The sequence below is a fragment of the Lucilia sericata genome, unplaced genomic scaffold (assembly GCF_015586225.1).
Source record: "Lucilia sericata isolate MDLA Ls3-8-SP2 unplaced genomic scaffold, ASM1558622v1 Contig000235F_arrow, whole genome shotgun sequence".
Lineage (NCBI taxonomy): Eukaryota > Metazoa > Arthropoda > Insecta > Diptera > Calliphoridae > Lucilia > Lucilia sericata.
Genome location: NW_023994262.1, coordinates 355,836 through 371,877, shown reverse-complemented (window position 1 = coordinate 371,877; position 16,042 = coordinate 355,836). Strand labels below are relative to the sequence as shown.

General features: G+C 31.3%; 2 protein-coding genes across 2 annotated transcripts; one reads left to right on the top strand and one right to left on the bottom strand.

The window, feature by feature from the left end:
- Window positions 1-997: 997 nt before the first annotated feature.
- On the bottom strand, window positions 998-6,547 carry LOC119602500 (ionotropic receptor 25a). The gene is made up of 9 exons (XM_037954065.1): window positions 6,420-6,547; window positions 4,629-4,778; window positions 4,086-4,559; window positions 3,786-4,023; window positions 3,611-3,725; window positions 3,303-3,548; window positions 2,191-2,783; window positions 1,610-2,125; window positions 998-1,543 (listed from the first exon to the last, which is right to left on the bottom strand). The coding sequence occupies exons 1-9, from the start codon at window positions 6,526-6,528 to the stop codon at window positions 1,165-1,167; spliced, it is 2,820 nt and encodes a 939-aa protein (XP_037809993.1). The 5' UTR covers window positions 6,529-6,547; the 3' UTR covers window positions 998-1,164.
- A 3,796-nt stretch (window positions 6,548-10,343) lies between these two features.
- LOC119602501 (protein farnesyltransferase/geranylgeranyltransferase type-1 subunit alpha) lies at window positions 10,344-13,015 on the top strand. Its single transcript, XM_037954066.1, has 3 exons — window positions 10,344-10,694; window positions 10,772-11,126; window positions 12,294-13,015. The coding sequence occupies exons 1-3, from the start codon at window positions 10,559-10,561 to the stop codon at window positions 12,781-12,783; spliced, it is 981 nt and encodes a 326-aa protein (XP_037809994.1). The 5' UTR covers window positions 10,344-10,558; the 3' UTR covers window positions 12,784-13,015.
- The last annotated feature ends 3,027 nt before the right edge of the window (window positions 13,016-16,042 follow it).

Below are 16,042 nucleotides of genomic sequence, written 5' to 3'. Positions count from 1 at the left end.
GATTCTTAAATAACGCTCCAATCGAGAAAATAGTGAAAATCTGTGATCACTTCTATTTTCCATCAAAAATCAACTTTTTTATAAGAAAACTAAAATCGGCTGTAGATTCTTAAATAACGCTCCAATCGAGAAAATGGTGAAAATCTGTGATCACTTCTAAATCCCAACAAAAATCGACATTTTTATAAGAAAACTAAAATCGGCTGTAGATTCTTAAATAACGCTCCAATCGAGAAAATAGTGAAAATCTGTGATCACTTATAATCCCATCAAAAATCATCTTTTTTATAAGAAAACTAAAATCGGCTGTAGATTCTTAAATAACGCTCCAATCGAGAAAATAGTGAAAATCTGTGATCACTTGTAAATCCCATCAAAAATCAACTTTTTTATAAGAAAACTAAAATCGGCTGTAGATTCTTAAATAACGCTCCAATCGAGAAAATAGTGAAAATCTGTGATCACTTCTATGTTCCATCAAAAATCAACTTTTTTATAAGAAAACTAAAATCGGCTGTAGATTCTTAAATAACGCTCCAATCGAGAAAATAGTGAAAATCTGTGATCACTTTTAAATCCCATCAAAAATCAACTTTTTTTATAAGAAAACTAAAATCGGCTGTAGATTCTTAAATAACGCTTCAATCGAGAAAATAGTGAAAATCTGTGATCACTTGTAAATCCCATTAAAAATCAACTTTTTTATAAGGAAACTAAAATCGGCTGTAGATTCTTAAATAACGCTCCAATCGAGAAAATAGTGAAAATCTGTGATCACTTCTATTTTCCATCAAAAATCAACTTTTTTATAAGAAAACTAAAATCGGCTGTAGATTCTTAAATAACGCTCCAATCGAGAAAATAGTGAAAATCTGTGATCACTTCTATTATCCATTAAAAATCAATTTTTTTTAAGAAAACTTAACGCTCCAATCGAAAATCTTTGGTCATTTACATATATCGGCTGTAGACTCTTAAATAAAATCCGAAAAAACTTGAATATAGTTAAAGAGTTATGCTTTATTTAAATAAATTTGTGCATTTTAAAATAAACACCGAAATTATTACAGGACTACTAAATACTAGCACCTGCAACCTGTATGTGCCTAAAACAGTTATACATATGTTCCATAATTAAATCTAATACAACACTGTTTAAATCCTTTAAAATCTTGGTTTGAAATTTTGAGGATATTGATTGAAACGCGGACGCAAGGCAACATTGGCCTTATCGTCTTTGCCAGATTGTCCCAAAATAACACCCTCAGCTAATTTGACATCTTTGCCGGGCGGGGTATTGGCTTCAGCTACATCGATTATGCGGGGATTTTTACGATATTTATACCACCAGTACTCGAATACCAAAGTAATACATGCCATGCCAATGCCAACGAAGATAACTATGAATACTCCACCAATATTTTCAATAGAAATACCATCTGATTGATCTTCGGGTTTGTCGCATTTCGCTTGAGCCTCGTCATTCTTCCACCATTTTTCTTTGAGTTTTTCCAATTGACGTTTGTTGAGTAAAGTTAATATACTAAAAAAAAATGGAGTGTTTATACAAACATTCTTAGTTTAAGGGAAATTTCCATATAAAACTTACGCATTATTAAACTGATCCTTGAGATGAGAACCCTGTTGTACTGCTATGGCGTAAGGTTTACGTGAAAACTCTTCACCCACTACTTGTAGATCACAATTTGTCATTACCAAATAACGTATATCAGTGGCATCGCCCAGAAATGCAAAACCGGTAGCGGTGGTAGAGTTACGTACCCTAGCGACTGCCTCATCTAGTGTGGAGGGCAATTGGGCCTCTTGCATTGCTTGCCACATTTTGGTGTACTTATCACTTACAGGATAATCCCATACCGCCAATTTCGATCTTTCCAAAGGAGTCAAAGAATCATTTAGAGATAAATCTTTCCAAATTTCATAAAACATTTGTTCGATATTAGCCATGCGTTCAAAATATGTCATGGCCGAGGAGCCATTAAGGGGAGCATATAAAATCTTATACTGTTTAGCCAAATCGTCTAAGGATTCAACGGGAGTGTCCAAACGAGAAACAGTCAAGAAGGCAGCCAAGTTGGCAGTATAAGAAGCAATAATAATAAAACTGAGAGCAAAAGTAATGAATTATTCAAGATACATGTATTTCTTATGATCAATTTCTATTCTTACCCAAATAACCACCAAGTAGCTGCCACCAAACGACCCGATAGATTTTTCGGAGCCTCTCCACCTCCCTGCGGTGTTAAGGAAGTCATGCAAAACCACAAACATTCCTTTAAATTAAACTCTCTCTTCTCATCGTCATCTTTATATTTCTCACGATTATTCTGATAACTATAGGGACTCCAACGATCAAATACCCACATTAGAAAACTGGTAAAGAAATACGCAGCCAATATACACAACCATACATTTGTTTCCAGCACAGTTAAAAATTTAAACAATGAACTGGGCGTACTGGGTCTTTGCATCATTATGGTTATGCCGACCAAATCGTAGTAGGGTACGGTGAAATCAATAACAATTTCTCGTTCGGCCATTACCGACATTGAACCCAAACCTATGTCAGCATGTTTATCGATTAATTTCTTGACAATGCCATTCCATTCGCCCTTCTCGTCCATGTTGCCGAATTTACCATCCTCGACTTCTTGTATTGTATAATCGAAATGTACAATTTCGGCAATTTCATTTATCAAATCGATGCAATAACCTTTATAGCCTTTAGGAGCCGTTTCATCTCTCATTATGAAGGGTGCTTGCTACAGAAAAAGAGGAAGTTATATTACGAATTTTGTAAATAAAAGAATTTTGTCCAGACTATAGGGCAGACTCTAGACCAGGCAATAGTCAATACTAAATATCAGACTACAGTTAATACTATAGAGTAGACAATAGTCATAACTCTAGACCCTGTTATAGAGTTGACAATATTCAAAATTCTAGATCAAACATTAGGCAAGACCATAGTCCAGATTATAGCGAAGACAATACTTAGTTAAAACTCTAGACGAGACTATAAAGCAAACAATAGTGCAGAATCTAGGCCAGACTATAGAGCAGCCTGTAGTCCAGACTATAGTTCAGATTATTGTTAAGACTAGAGGTGAAGATTATAATCAAGATTAGAGAGCAAAATGTAGTTAAGTAGTCAAGGCTATAGAGCATATTGTAGTCAAGACTATTAGCCAGACTATAGTATAGACTATAAACTGGACTATAGTCAAGACTATGGACTAGAATGTAATAAAAATTCAAATACTCTCATTCTTTAAACTTACCACCACTGTAAAAATTCTATAAACCGTATCGGCCGTAAGATTTTTCATAGCCTCTTCATCTTTAACGGTCAGCGAAGATTCTAAACCAGCAGTCCAAGTACCAATTGATTTACTATTAACCGAATTTCCACCACGTATTTGTATAACATTAATATCCATTTCAAATTTAGAATAACTGTAACCATTAAAGGTTTTACCCGGTTGAGTAACTAATTCAAAATCACCATAAGAAGTGGGCTCTTGAACCTATGAAATATTTTAATGAGAATACACACATCATATAATATATTAATAAATCTTTTAAGTACTTGTATAAAATATTGTTTTAAATCAATATTTCTTTCCGGTGTATTGCCACCTTGAAAATCATCACAGCCCAAATATTCCATATTTGCAGTCCAGGCGCCTGATTGTAACATTTCTCTGAAAATTTAAAAAAACAATATAACAATTCAAATGTTTTAGAAAACATTAAAACCATACTTGATTGCCAAAAATGTTCTCAAGGCCAAATCGAAATAGAAAACCGACATAATCTGTGGTTCCTCATTTAAATTGTAGGTGGTACGCAGTAGACCCAAACGTTCACGATTTTGAGGATAAACTACCGGTTTTAAAAACATAATGGTAGCATTATCACGTTTACTCGAAACTTCACCCTCATTTTGGGTTATAGCATGCCAAGCAAAATTACGCTCGAAAAAGGCCGGTTTAACCGATTCTACAATATATAAAATAAAACAATTTTAATACAACTTTGTAATTAAATCCAAAAAAACTCACCCAACACCTGACCAATCGTTTTAAGACTACCCAATATAAAGAAATTATTAATATCTAAATTTCTTAATCTCTCAATTTGATCGGCTCGTGCCCTTTCACCTTCCGCCACTGCCGTTATAACATGACGAGTTTGTATATTTTGCAATAATGACTTGTATTTGTGGTCCATAACAAAAGTATCATCATATAAAATGGCTGCATTGGTAATATTCATTTTACGCACGATACTCCTTACCACTTCCGGTATTATATCAGCCGGTGGCATAACTTGTAATAGATATTTTTGTTTACTTTCCTCCATGTCACGCCATTGTCTTAAATCACCCTCTTGACCATAGGAGGCACTTACCGTAGGCAAACCGAGAGCTTGAGTAAATGATTTAACCGTTTCCGATGCTATTCCTGATTTTGTAGTATCGAATACAACATGTGGCGGTTGTTTATTCTCAATGCTTTGGGCATATTTGGTGCAAACTGGTGAGAATCAAAGAAATAATAGTTTCTAAATTTTCCTCGTATTTAAATATTAGTGTGTACACTTACTCGATTCCAAAAGTGCTTTAGCATCCGTTTTATTTGCTTCGATTTTATCGATTTGCACCGACAATCCATAGTTGGAGTTTTTCTTTAAATACGTTTGTACCGTTTCTATAGCTTTAGTGGCTGGATCGTTGTCTAATTCGTTGATAAATACTAAAGGGGAGAAATTTAATTTCAATTGATTTTAGAAGTTAATTAAAGTGGGTTTTACAAAATTATAGACCAAGCTATAGGCAAGACTATAGACCAGATGATAGGCTAGACTATAGACCAGACTATAGGAAAGACTATAGACCAGACTTTAGTAATGACTATAGACCAGACTTTAGTCATGATTATAGACCAAGCTATGGGCAAAACTATAGACCAGATGATAGGCTATTAAGGAACGACTATAGACCAAACTAAAGACCAGTCTAAAGACCAGACTATATACCAGACTATAGTCAAGACTGTACTCAAGACTATATGTAAGACTATAGACTAGACTATAAACGAGACTAAAGACCAGACTATAGACCAGACTTTAGTCATGATTATAGATCAAGCTATGGGCAACACTATAGACCAGATGATAGGCTAGACTATAGACCAGCCTATAGAAAAGACTATAGACCAGACTTTAGTCAAGACTGTAGACCAGACTATTGGCAAGATTATATACCAGACTATAAGAAAGACTATATATCACATAAAATAGACCAGATGATAGGCAAGACTAAATACAAGATCATAGACTATACAAGATCAGACTATAGTTAGGACCAGTATAGACCAGACTATAGGTAAGATTATAAACCGGACAATAATGAAGACTATAGACAAGACAATAGGTAAGACTATAGACCAGAGTATAGTCAATACTATAGATTAGACTATAGTTAAGGAGGTATACAAGACAATTACCAATATTATAGTCAAGAAAATAGACAGACTATAGCTGAGAAAAGTGTTCTGGAAATGGTCCTGACTAGACTATAGTTATGTTAAAGTGTTTTCGTATAACTTTTTACATTTAAAATAAAAGTATTTAAAAAACATATAATTTCCAATAAATTATTTATACATCATAAATTGTTGGCTGGAATAAAGAATCATGATGGTTTTATAAGTCAATTTAAAAAATAAATACTAATTAATTTAATATAATATATGTATTAAAATGTATATGCAGGATAAAATGCTAATATTTACATAGAGAACGTATTCCATAGTTATATTACACTCAAATAATTTTGTTAGTGGAATTCGTATATTTTTTATTTTCAATGTTTTATTTTTTACAAATCGTTATCGAACACTGAATTCAATTCCCATTTTCCAATTAAAGGATAACGATATTTTGTTGGAATTCTAAAAAAAAAATAAAACAATTATTCCAGATGTAAGGATAAAATAAAAAATTCTGCTATTCCAAAAAATGTTGCCTGAATGGACTTTGAACATTAGGAAAAAGTGTCGTCATTATCGATTATCAGAATTAAGTGTATAATTAATTATTAAGATTTTCAAACTGATAATTTGTTTGTGGATAAATATTTAATAAAAACTTTATTATAATTAAATGTCAAGTCTACGAAAAAAACCTGATTTAGTTAGTCAAACCTCACACCCTCTTCACCAGATTAATCCAATTAATTATAGAATTTAAGTTAACTTTTTATTTTGTATATATAACGATATAATATATGTATATGAAAGTTCTTCGATTTTAGCTATTTCAGAATATAATTTTTATTAAAAATACATATATAATGTAATTTATCAAATTCTTAAAATTACCATTTTACTTACAAACATTAATATTTTGACTTGTCTGTCCCCTCACGATTTTATCTTTTATCGAAATTCCCAAAATTATAAAAAATATAATTTTGAAAATATTAAAATAAGGCAAAATCATGGTCTTTTTTCAAATGACCTTCAACATGGAGTAATTATTAGAAAAAAAAAATATATAATAATAAGTTAATAAAATAATTTCTTTTTTTTTTTTTGTTTTCACTCCGTTTCCGACGATTTTATTACAGCGAGTTCTAAAATATAACTGAATTTCTATATACTACTGTGTTTTGGAAATAGAATAGAAAAATAGAATTGTAACGGAAATTGTTTTAATATATTAAAGGGTACTTTAATGTTACTATTAGACGGAGTGACCACACAACTTATTGAAAGGATAATTGTGTTTACACATGAGCATTTATTGTTATAATTCCTTATTGTTGTTGTATTGTTAGTTGCTAACTATTATTGATGTCCGGTTAGAAATCCTTACGATGACAGACAATTGCATGTAGCACATGTGAGTATAATATATATTAGGGTGATATGAATGTTTTAGTGAAAAAATACTATGAATTTGGTGAAATTAAGAAAGAATATTAAAATAAACAAGACTTAAGACAAAACTATAGACCAGATAATCATTAAAACTATATATCAAACTATAAACCAGATTAATTTTTAGATCAGATTTCAGTCAAGGGTATAATCAAGACTATAGAGTAAACTATAATCAGGACTATAATCACTGTAGGCCAGACTATGCTCAATATTATGGTTAAGAATGGTCAGGACTACAGACCGGGTTATAGTCAAGACCATAAACCAGACTATAGCCAATACTATACTATAGTTAAGACTACATGCTAGACTTTTAAGACTATACAGACTATAGTCAAGATCATGGAACTGATTATATTCAAGACTATATACAAGTAAGAAAGTATAGTCGGGCGTGGCCGACCATATGATACCCTACACCAGTTATGAATATTAAATATGATTTATTTTTCATAATAAAGCATTTATCTTCAATATTCAGAAAACGATTCTAAGCCGATTGGTATACTTTAAGGTGGGTCTAGGACGAATATTTTTGTATGTTACAAACATCAGCACAAATCCAATATACCCTCCCCACTAAAGTGGTGTAGGGTATAAATATACTAGACTATAGTCAAGACTACAGACCAGGCATGACTATCGCCTGGTCTACTACTATATAAATACTAGACTATAGTCAAGACTAAATACCAGACAATGGTCAAGACTATAGACCAGATTAAAGTCGGCACTTTAGACAAGGCCATAGACCAAACTATAGTCAATCCTATTGACCATACTATAATCAAAACTATAGGCAATACAAAACATCAGATAATAGTAAATGCTACGGTTAAGGTCAAAACTGTAGACAAGACTGTAGTCAATACTATAGAACTGACTGCACAATAAATAAACATTAGTCAACACAGTGTAACAGATGTTAGAATTTTTATAAATTTTTAGTTTTGCTTTAAAGATGTCCTGCTGCTTTCTAATACACCATCCTAATATATAAAAATAAACACTTTGTAACCACAAATCGACATATAAAATGATAATGAAATTTATTTTGTTTGTAAAAATTTCACTCTCATTTTTGTTGTTCGTGTAAATTTTATTATTGACCGGTGTATGAAAAATAATTTTCCCTGTTTCTTCTCTTAATTATATTAGTTATCTACAAATGTTCATAACGTTTAATTATTTTTAAAGTGTTCTAACTTAGTTCTTTTATTCTTCTGAAATTCTTTAAAAAGTTTAATTTATTGTATATTTTTAAATGTTTTGTAAACAAAATTTGGGGTTTTAAAGCTAATTCGATAAAAGATGATTTAAATATTAAAATACGTTTTTCCCTAAACTAAGTTTTACAAGTTAGTCTAGTCTTGAGGCAAATGTTTAATAGAGTATGGACATAATAAATTTATGTATGTTTTAGTGGTGTTGCACTTGATTTTATATTGTTATATATTTGTGTAGTATCCTTGGTGATTGCTTAACCACTTATAGAATGTTTACACCTTATTTTTACACTTACACAGGTACACATGTGTTTTAAATATATGTAAGAACATTAGATCAGCCCTTAAAAAATAGGTTTATTAACAATTTAAGACCAATGCAAATCCATGCGGAAAATTCTTTTTAAGAACAGGTTTAATAAACTTAGTTTTTTATGATAGAAATCTATTAATTTTCTAACGTTTTATGTCGCATATTCATTCATCATTTTTAGAGTTAATTATAAATCGGGTGGAGGATTTATTTTTTGTCCATAAATTTAATTATAAATTTAATTGTGTCAACCAAATGACAACGATTTGTCTATTTGCAATAAGATTAACTGTTTCTATAAAATTTCGACTTTCATTTAGAAATATGAGTTGTCATTGAATAGAAATATCGGTCTTACACCCACCTTAAAGTACACCACAATCGGCTCCGAATAATTAAGTTGTGTCCCTATATTTGTCTGTCAACACATGTAAGATGTGTAATCAAACTACTGGTGGCAATTTTGAAGATCATTTGATACAATTTGGCAATACTCCTCTTTTGACCCAAGAACGAAAAGATTTTAGCTCCCTTTAATACCTTTAAAAGCTCTGAATTTTACATTTCTAATCAGTATATTTATTGTAAACAATATCTTTTGTAAAAAAACTCCATATAAAACTCAGGAAAATAATTGCCATGAATTCAAAATTCACAGATCGGGCTTCTTTTTTCATACCAAAGTTAATTTGCTGTTATTAACGTTTTAAAAATTAACCCCTATATACTTTTCAAAAATAAACCGCCAAATATTATATTAACATAAATTTTTATTGACATCTGGCAGCCTTAACTATTGAAATGAACAAACTCAACACAGCTCTGTATGAGTCAGCTGGTCAGTGAAAAGACCACTTCCGAAATTTGCTTTTTTAAGACAAATGATTTGCCGATTATAACTCTTACTCCTTACTTATTTTAATCATAAAGAAATTACCGCTAAAATAAGAATAGTCTGCCTTTAGAGTTGCGAGTTTTCATACACTCTAATAATGTTTTCAAAGTGAAACTTTTGGAATATTTTTCAATCTCTTTGTGATCCCTTTAAATGATGTTGTTCTGGAAGAACTTTAACATCCATGTAAACATTTTGGGTAATAAATTGGGGGACTACCAATGAGGGGAGCGGAACCTACCATATGAATTAAAGACAAAAATTCGTTTATCTGGGAAACTAATAGAACTAAATTCTTCAAATTTTGCACGAAGAACTTTAATATTCATCTGAACATTTCGGAGAAAAAAGGGCGGACTTTCATCTGGGGGGCTTGGAGCTCCCATATGAATTAAATAGAAAAATTCGTATATCTGAGAAACTATTAGAGCTAGAATCTTCAAATTTTACTGAAGAACATTTAGAGAAATTGCAATAATTTGCGTGGAATCTCCCATATGTAACAAATTGTATATCTGGAAAACCATTGTAGTTAGAATCATCAAAATCGTTAAGTGGGTTTCTTATTTATATTGCTTTTAGGGTAGCACAGCATACTGGGTATAGCTAGTAAATAAACAAATAAAATATCTTTGTTTTTACGTTTTATATGGAGGATAGGGTTAAATATCGGCAGATCCTCGTAAAACTTGGAGAAAGAATTTGTTTTTAATTTTTAAGAATTTTGTATTCATCCCTGCATAATTTCTCACACAACTTTGGAGTTTGCTCTGTTTTGTTGTTATAAACAATATATTTGCTTCCAAAATCCCACTTTCTGATCTCTCGGATTCCGTTTTTATTTAAAATCGTTGAAAATTTAAAAACTAAACGTAGGTGAAAACTTAGCCGGCTTACAGTCGATTTTAACCCGCCGCCGACATATTTAGTGTCAGTCGCCGCCGCCGTTAATATTTGTCGGCGCAGGGCTCTGGCCGCAGAATTGTAGCAAATTCAGTGAAAGTAATTAATATTTTTATATTTTAAAGTTAATACAACATTAAAAGACGTGCGTTGTTGTAAAACTTAATAAAGTAAAAGGTAACATAAAAAAGATTCAATTGAAAGTATTGAAATATACACAAAAACGCTAACACAAAACACCACCAGCACAATGAGTGATAGTTCTGATGAAGAATGGGCTGCTGAGTGGATACCCTACAGCCAGCGTAATGAATGGGCCGATATTACGCCTATAGCCCAAGATGATGGAGAAAATCCAGTGGTGGCTATAGCATATAGTGCTAAATGTAAGTAATTTCTTTACATTTCTTTCATTAGTTTGGCATTAACAACTTTGCCGCCTTTGTCCTTTGCTTTACTACAGTTCGTGAGGTCTTTGACTATTTTCGTGCCATATTGGCGCGTCAGGAAAAGTCGGCACGAGCTTTGGATTTAACCACCGATGCTTTGCGTTTAAACCCGGCTAATTATACTGTATGGCAATATCGTCGTGATATCTTGCGTGCTCTGGGCAGTGACTTGAATGAGGAACTTAACTATATCGAAGATGTTATTACGGAAAATGCCAAAAACTATCAGGTTTGGCATCATCGTCGTGTTATTGTTGAAATGATGAATGATCCTTCGAAAGAATTGGATTTAACCGAAATGGCTTTACGTACGGATGCTAAAAATTATCATGCCTGGCAGCATCGACAATGGGCCATAAAAACATACAAGTAAGTAGTTTATTTAACAACAAAATTATTTACAATGACAATCATGATAACTGATAGTGACTCACTTGACTAAAGTAGTCGCATTAAAAGCATTTCGTAAATTAAAACTTGAAAATTTAAATATGACAGATTAAGAACTTAAAGATATCTACGTGAGATAAGAAGCGGAATTTGAATAATTTATTGCAACCATGACTAGTTAAAGGCACATTTTTTATAAAATGTTTGTTATGGATGAAATTTAATGCAAAATCTTCTGATTAATGTTAGGTTTTTATGTATAAAGAGTAGCCAATTAGAAATAAGGTTGATTGAATTGCCACCAGGTCAGATGCTTACCAGTTCTTTGCTCCAATAATGAGTATTGCAATGTTCCTTAGGGTGAGTTTAATGGATGCACATTGAGAAGAGCTTTCCATAGTCTGCCACTATACTATAACAGCATATGTGCTTTATAACAGCCCATTATTTAACCTTATGAGTTAGCTCCCCTAGTTGGTGTTAAACTCTCTCTTAAAAGTATAGATATATTATAGCTATCTATACCTTTAAGAGCATAGTTATTTGTCAATGATCATGAGCATAGTTAATTGTCAATGATCACTTCGAGGTACTTCGCATGATCAGTAGTTTTAAGTCTTAATCCGTTTAATCGTATACCTCCTCATGTTATGTTATTCCCTATAAAATATCGGTAATCACTTCTATTTCTGACCAGAAATATATTTTTGTTATTAATTAAGTGTTTAATAGCAAAAGAAGATTAATTCAGGCTTAATAAAAATTTAAGGGCAAGTTTATATTTAGTATAGTTTTGCATATTTTCGTTATATGTCCTGCAGTAACATTAGTAAAGTTTTTCGAACAGCTTTTGGACAGATAATCTCAAGAGTCGTGTTTAAATTCAAAATTTGTAAAGTGATAGACTCGTCTCTTTTGTCGATTACTTGCTAACCGAATTGGAAACAATTGAAAACTATTACTCTCAATTTGTTAAAAATGTTTGAAATGCCTAAAGACATAATAATAAAAAATTTCACAAACATCAATCAACATTCCCATGGACATGGACCTACAAAAAATATCACAAATTCATACATCATTTCACAAAAAAAAAAAAAAAAAAAAAAAAAACGAAAAATATAAAAAATCAAATTACTCTTCCAGCCTATACGACGATGAGTTAGCCTTTGTCGATCGTCTTATATCCGAAGATATTCGCAATAATTCCGCCTGGAATCAACGTTTCTTTGTACTTAAACACTTTGGCTTTACAGCCGATAGAATACAGAGTGAACTGCAGTACACTATGAATCGTATACGTATTGTTAAGAATAATGAAAGTGCATGGAATTATCTTAAGGGTCTTTTACGGCAAAGTGAAAGTGGTTCTCTAAATCATTTTCCTGAAGTTATTGCATTTTGTGAGGAGCTTTATAATAGTAATTCCCGGTCACCTTATCTATTGGCATTTCTAATTGATGCCTACATGGAGAAATGTTTAAAGAGCTGTCAAATGGAGGAAAAGGAAACATTGTCACGTAAGGTATATAATCTATGTGATGATATGTCGAAAAAACATGATGTTATCAGACGTAAATATTGGCAATATGTGGCTGATGAGTTGAAAAGTAAAATGGATTCGAAACAGCTTTAAAATTGTACGCAATATTTGTTGGTGTAAAAAGATTTAAAATTTATAAATGTTTTTTTTTTTTAGATATGAATATTTACTTAAACAGTTAACTTTAGTTCTAAGTTACTCTTATTATTATTATTTTTTTCAACATTGTCTTTCTAAATGTCTTATGTATTATTATTATTATTTTTCCATAAATATGTGCAGTTATTGTCGTATTTTTCTAAAATAAACTTCTATAAAACTATTTGCAAAATAATTTGTGTTGTTGTATTTGCTTTACTTCGTCTTAACATTGTCAGGCTTTGTTGTTTGTTTAACATTGTTGACCAAAATTTATACCCTTTACGTTATATATATTAATAACGGAGTTGAATTTTTTCGACTCTATAAAATATATTTCGTGTCCTTTTTTTTTAGACAGCGGTATCTATTGAGCTATGTCCGTCTGAATATTTGCTGAAATCAATTTTCTGAAGACCCCTGATATCTTCCAGATCCAAACTTCAACAATTCTGTCAGATAAGCTTGGACCAATTTTGCCATTTAAAATTGTCTAGTCTATAGTCTAGTCAATATTTTAGTCTAAAGTCTAGTCTATAGACTAAGTCTATAGTCTAGTCTATAGTCTAGTCTATAGTCTAGTCTATAGTATAGTCTATAGTCTAGTCTATAGTATAGTCTATAGTCTAGTCTATAGTCTAGTCTATAGTCTAGTCTATAGTCTAGTCTATAGTCTAGTCTATAGTCTAGTCTATAGTCTAGTCTATAGTCTAGTCTAGTCTATAGTCTAGTCTAGTCTATAGTCTAGTCTATAGTCTAGTCTAGTCTAGTCTAGTCTAGGTCTATAGTCTAGTCTATAGTCTAGTCTATAGTCTAGTCTATAGTCTAGTCTATAGTCTAGTCTATAGTCTAGTCTATAGTCTAGTCTATAGTCTAGTCTATAGTCTAGTCTTAGTTAGTCTATAGTCTAGTCTATCGTCTAGTCTATAGTCTAGTCTATAGTCTAGTCTATAGTCTAGTCTATAGTCTAGTCTATAGTCTAGTCTATAGTCTAGTCTATAGTCTAGTCTATAGTCTAGTCTATAGTCTAGTCTTAGTCTAGTCTATAGTCTAGTCTATAGCTAGTCTATAGTCTAGTCTATAGTCTAGTCTATAGTCTAGTCTATAGTCTAGTCTATAGTCTAGTCTATAGTCTAGTCTATAGTCTAGTCTATAGTCTAGTCTATAGTCTAGTCTATAGTCTAGTCTATAGTCTAGTCTAGTCTAGTCTAGTCTAGTCTATAGTCTAGTCTATAGTCTAGTCTATAGTCTAGTCTATAGTCTAGTCTATAGTCTAGTCTATAGTCTAGTCTATAGTCTAGTCTATAGTCTAGTCTATAGTCTAGTCTATAGTCTAGTCTATAGTATAGTCTATAGTCTAGTCTAGTCTATAGTCTAGTCTATAGTCTAGTCTATAGTCTAGTCTATAGTCTAAGTCTATATTCTAGTCTATAGTCTAGTCTATAGTCTAGTCTATAGTCTAAGTCTATAGTCTAGTCTATAGTCTAAGTCTATAGTCTAGTCTATAGTCTAGTCTATAGTCTAAGTCTATAGTCTATACTAAGTCTATAGTCTTGTCTATAGTCTAGTCTATAGCCTAGTCTATAGTCCAGTCTATAGTCTAGTCTATAGTCTAGTCTATAGTCTAGTCTATAGTCTAGTCTATAGTCCAGTCTATAGTCCAGTCTATAGTCTAGTCTATAGTCTAGTCTATAGTCTAGTCTATAGTCTAGTCTATAGTCTAGTCTATAGTCTAGTCTATAGTCTAGTCTATAGTCTAGTCTATAGTCTAGTCTATAGTCTAGTCTATAGTCTAGTCTATAGTCTAGTCTATAGTCTAGTCTATAGTCTAGACTATAGACTAGTCTATAGTCTAGTCTATAGTCTAGTCTATAGTCTAGTCTATAGTCTAGTCTATTATCTATATAGTCTAGTCTATAGTCTAATCTATATAGTCTAGTCTATAGTCTAATCTATAGTCTATTCTATAGTCTAGTCAATAGTCTAGTCCATAGTCTAGTCTATAGTCTAGTCCATAGTCTAGTCTATAGTATATATATTCTAGTTCAGAAATCAATGAGAACCTTTAAAAATGACAATTTGGTACTTTTCGTTATTTAGAAGGTACTATTTGAATGTTCTATAATATTGAACATTAAAACATTAAATTAAACATTAAAATAAAACTCGTCTGTGAGAAGAGCGTAACGTTATTGTTGTAGAAAAATGACAGCGTTTCACTTCTTAGTGTTCAGTGTTAAACATTCCAAATCCTGAGTTAATGAAAATCTGTAGGAAATGAAAACCTATTAATGACTGTTTTGGTACTTTTGTGATATCGTATCTACCCAGCAAAAAGTTACATGACAAAGATGTTGTTTAGGTGCAAGTGATGACGAAGTGGTTCGATTTAGGTGAAACATGCATTGATTTTAACATTAGCGTGTCCATTGGAGATCATGTGTTTATGCGAGAATTTCGAATAATCGAACCAATGCAAATTCGATGATTCGAAAACGATGTTTCATTGGATCAAGCTACATATTTGTTTTGTATATATTTTTGGAAGAAATTTTAAATATTTTTAAGGAAAATATGATAACAAATATGAGAAAATATATAAAATATTATTAATAATCAAAATATTTCATTTGATTAAATTAACAATCTGAATTAATTTTTGAAGTTTTAAAGGAATTTTTTAACTGCGGAAAGGGTTGAACTAAGGAAGGCATTTAGAATGAGTTGTATTAGCACTGTTATTAATCATGAAACTTACATTTACTTTGCACTACTGCAAAATTTTTTTGCTGGGTAGAAATGCAAAATTTAACACGCAGTATACTGGCTGAATGAAAATTTATAAAAGTAAAGTAGCAGTTGAAGAACGAAACTGCTACTTTTTGAATATTTTTCAATATTAAACCTAAAAACATATAATTAAACATACATCGTCCTGATTGAATGAAAATCTATAAAACGGGGTTTTCTGGTACTTTTTCATCCGGTATTTTTTTTTTGTCAAGTTCTTGTTCTTTAAATAAATGTCATAACAGAATTTAGCTAATATAGATGATAACTTTGCTTACCTTTCGTTATAAATAAACAAAAAAATAAAACTCTAGAAATCTTATAAACCAATTATGTTCTTGTTACCAATGTTTTTTGTTTTTTTCTTTTACATTTTTAATATTTTATTTTTCTTGTAATATTTTCATTTTTTTTTTGTTTAGTT

Bases quoted from the DNA above. Each gene is read 5' to 3' on its own strand.
- LOC119602500 (XM_037954065.1), bottom strand. From the start codon at position 6,528: ATGATTTTGCCTTATTTTAATATTTTCAAAATTATATTTTTTATAATT. The intron at 4,560-4,628 runs GTAAGTGTACAC...GATTCTCACCAG, and splicing joins TAAAGCACTTTTGGAATCGA to TTTGCACCAAATATGCCCAA. The intron at 3,549-3,610 runs GTACTTAAAAGA...AATATTTCATAG, and splicing joins TAAAACAATATTTTATACAA to GTTCAAGAGCCCACTTCTTA.
- LOC119602501 (XM_037954066.1), top strand. From the start codon at position 10,559: ATGAGTGATAGTTCTGATGAAGAATGGGCTGCTGAGTGGATACCCTAC. The intron at 10,695-10,771 runs GTAAGTAATTTC...GCTTTACTACAG, and splicing joins TATAGCATATAGTGCTAAAT to TTCGTGAGGTCTTTGACTAT. The intron at 11,127-12,293 runs GTAAGTAGTTTA...TTACTCTTCCAG, and splicing joins TGGGCCATAAAAACATACAA to CCTATACGACGATGAGTTAG.